Source organism: Sminthopsis crassicaudata, chromosome 3 (genome assembly GCF_048593235.1).
Source record: "Sminthopsis crassicaudata isolate SCR6 chromosome 3, ASM4859323v1, whole genome shotgun sequence".
Classification (NCBI taxonomy): Eukaryota; Metazoa; Chordata; class Mammalia; order Dasyuromorphia; family Dasyuridae; genus Sminthopsis; species Sminthopsis crassicaudata.
Window position 1 is genome coordinate 640,899,957 of NC_133619.1, and position 2,234 is coordinate 640,902,190.

A 2,234-nucleotide genomic window follows, 5' to 3' on the forward strand; every position below is an offset into this window, starting at 1 on the left:
CAGGATAACTATCTTGCAGCATTGGAAAGGCAATCGTGTGGAATAGATTTTGTACGTGAACTAGGAACAGGTAGAGGCAGATTTTAACTTGATTTATGAGAATAACCAAACCAAGCAAAAGCATATCTTCTATTGATTAGGATTGTCCCAAAGTGGAAGGGATTACTTTGAAAAGTTCATTAGGATTCTGTTACAAGGTAGAAATTACAAGTTAGGACTTAGAGGTCCTAATCCAACCCCTCATTTTCCAGATGAGGCTCATAGAAGGGTTGTGCTCATTGACAGATCTAGGATTCACCTCCAAGAATTCTGATAAATCAAATGTTCTTTCTGCCGTTCCACACAGAGGCAGGTAGTGAGGTCCTCGTCACTCTGCCTTCAAGCAGCAACTGCCACTTGGCAGGATGTTGGAGAGAGGATTCCAGCTCATGCGTGGTCTGGACTTAGATCCTTTGTTCCCCTGAGAGACTTTGAGAAACACTGAAACTGATGTCCTCAGAGAGAGTCTCCTCCAAACCTTTTGTTTTTCCCATCCAAGTTCAGAGGAGCCATGACTGGTTCTACAACAAAGAGGTAGACTTGAACCCACATTGGCTGACTTGCCCAGGTCCTGTACTATTTTCTGTATTCAAGGAGTGTGTAACTTGGGTCCATAAGACAGATTTCAGGGCAAAATTTTGTTTTTAATAACTAATAACTAAAATCCACTAAATTATGAATTAAAAAAAATTATTCTGAGAAGGGGTCCTGCCCTTTACCAGCCTGCCAAAAGGATCCATGACTCAAAGCCTTATTCAACAACACGTTACCTTCTCCCTGTCTGTTACAGTGACTTTGGGGGCCTGCTTCCCCATCTGCCTGTGTTGCTGTGCAAAGGTAGGTTGGGTTGCTGGAGAAGGTCCCCTTTTTCGGGTAGAGATGGGGCTTCCCTGGCAGGGACTCCTGCATCTAGATCATCACTGTGGCACATAAAGTGCCCCTCTTTTCTAGCAATCTATGATTCTGTTTCACCGGTCCTCAGCCCCTGGATGCGGGCAGCAGCGTATCTGGCAGCCCGGTGCACGTCCTTGTTCCGCAGACTGTAGATGAGTGGGTTAAGCAGCGGAGTGACCACGATGTAGAAGACTGCTGTGAGCTTGTGGCGCCCAGCCGGGGTGGGCCCCTTGGGCCTCAGGTACATGGCCATCACGGTCCCGTAGAAGAGGCCCACCACAGCCAGGTGGGCTCCACAGGTGGAGAGGGCCTTGCGGCGACTCCGGGCCGAAGGGAGGCGCAGGGCAGTGGCCAGGATGAGACTGTAGGAAGCCAGAATGCAGCCAAAGGGCCCCAGGAGAATGGGGACACCCATGGCATAGACCAGGGCCCGGTTGGGGGCCGTGTCTGCGCAGGCCACCCTCAGAACTGCCGGCAGTTCGCAGAAAAAGTGATCGATGGGTGGGCGTCCGAGGCAGTAAGGAAGGCGGAGGGCGGCAGCAGCATTGGGCACAGAAAGCAAAAAGCCCAGGGCCCAGGCCCCCCCTGCCAGCCCCCCACAGAGGCTCGGGGTCATGATGGCGGCGTAGTGAAGAGGTCGGCAGACGGCCAGGTAGCGGTCCACAGCCATGGAGGCCAGAAGGAGGGCCTCGGTGCTGCCCAGAGAGAGGGCGATGTAGAGCTGAGCCCCACAGCGCGCAAAAGGAAGCGCCCGCCTCTGGACTAGCATGTGTGCCAGGGCCTGGGGCACAGTGGTGCTCACATAGGACACATCCAGCAGAGCCAGGTGAGTCAGCAGGCGGTACATGGGCCGGTGCAGCCGGCTGTCCAGAAGGATCAGGGTCACCAGGAAAGCGTTGCCCAGCAGAGTGGCCAGGTAGGAGGCCAGCACGGCAGCAAACAGGAGGGGTTGGAGGGCAGGGCCGGTGGAGAGACCCAGCAGGAGAAATTCAGCCAGAGCCGTCATGTTCCCTTGATCCATCCTGTGGAGACGGGGGACGGAGTCAGGGCACTAATGGGGACCCCTCTCCTCTTCTCTGTTCTCCTCTCTCCCCTCCTCTTCTGGCTTCCCTTCTCCAGTTAGCTGCCACAGAACAAGAAACTCCTTAGCCTAGTAGTACTCACCTATAATCTGGCTCCCATCTCCCGCTCTGGTCTTAGTTTAAAATACTTCTTCACTCAGTTCTCGTTCCAGGTAAGGTTTCCTGCCACTGATTTTGTCTTCCTTAGCCTCTCACCTTGACACAAGAGGCCTGGAACAT

At 53.4% G+C, this 2,234-nt stretch overlaps 1 protein-coding gene across 1 annotated transcript; it reads right to left on the bottom strand.

Moving 5' to 3' along the window:
* Positions 1-994: 994 nt before the first annotated feature.
* Positions 995-1,939, bottom strand: LOC141562600 (olfactory receptor 2H2-like). The gene has a single exon (XM_074302605.1). It carries the CDS (start codon positions 1,937-1,939, stop codon positions 995-997), a length of 945 nt encoding a protein of 314 aa, XP_074158706.1.
* Between the last annotated feature and the right edge of the window lie 295 nt (positions 1,940-2,234).

Coding starts and splice junctions, on each gene's coding strand:
- LOC141562600 (XM_074302605.1), bottom strand. CDS start 1,939: ATGACGGCTCTGGCTGAATTTCTCCTGCTGGGTCTCTCCACCGGCCCT.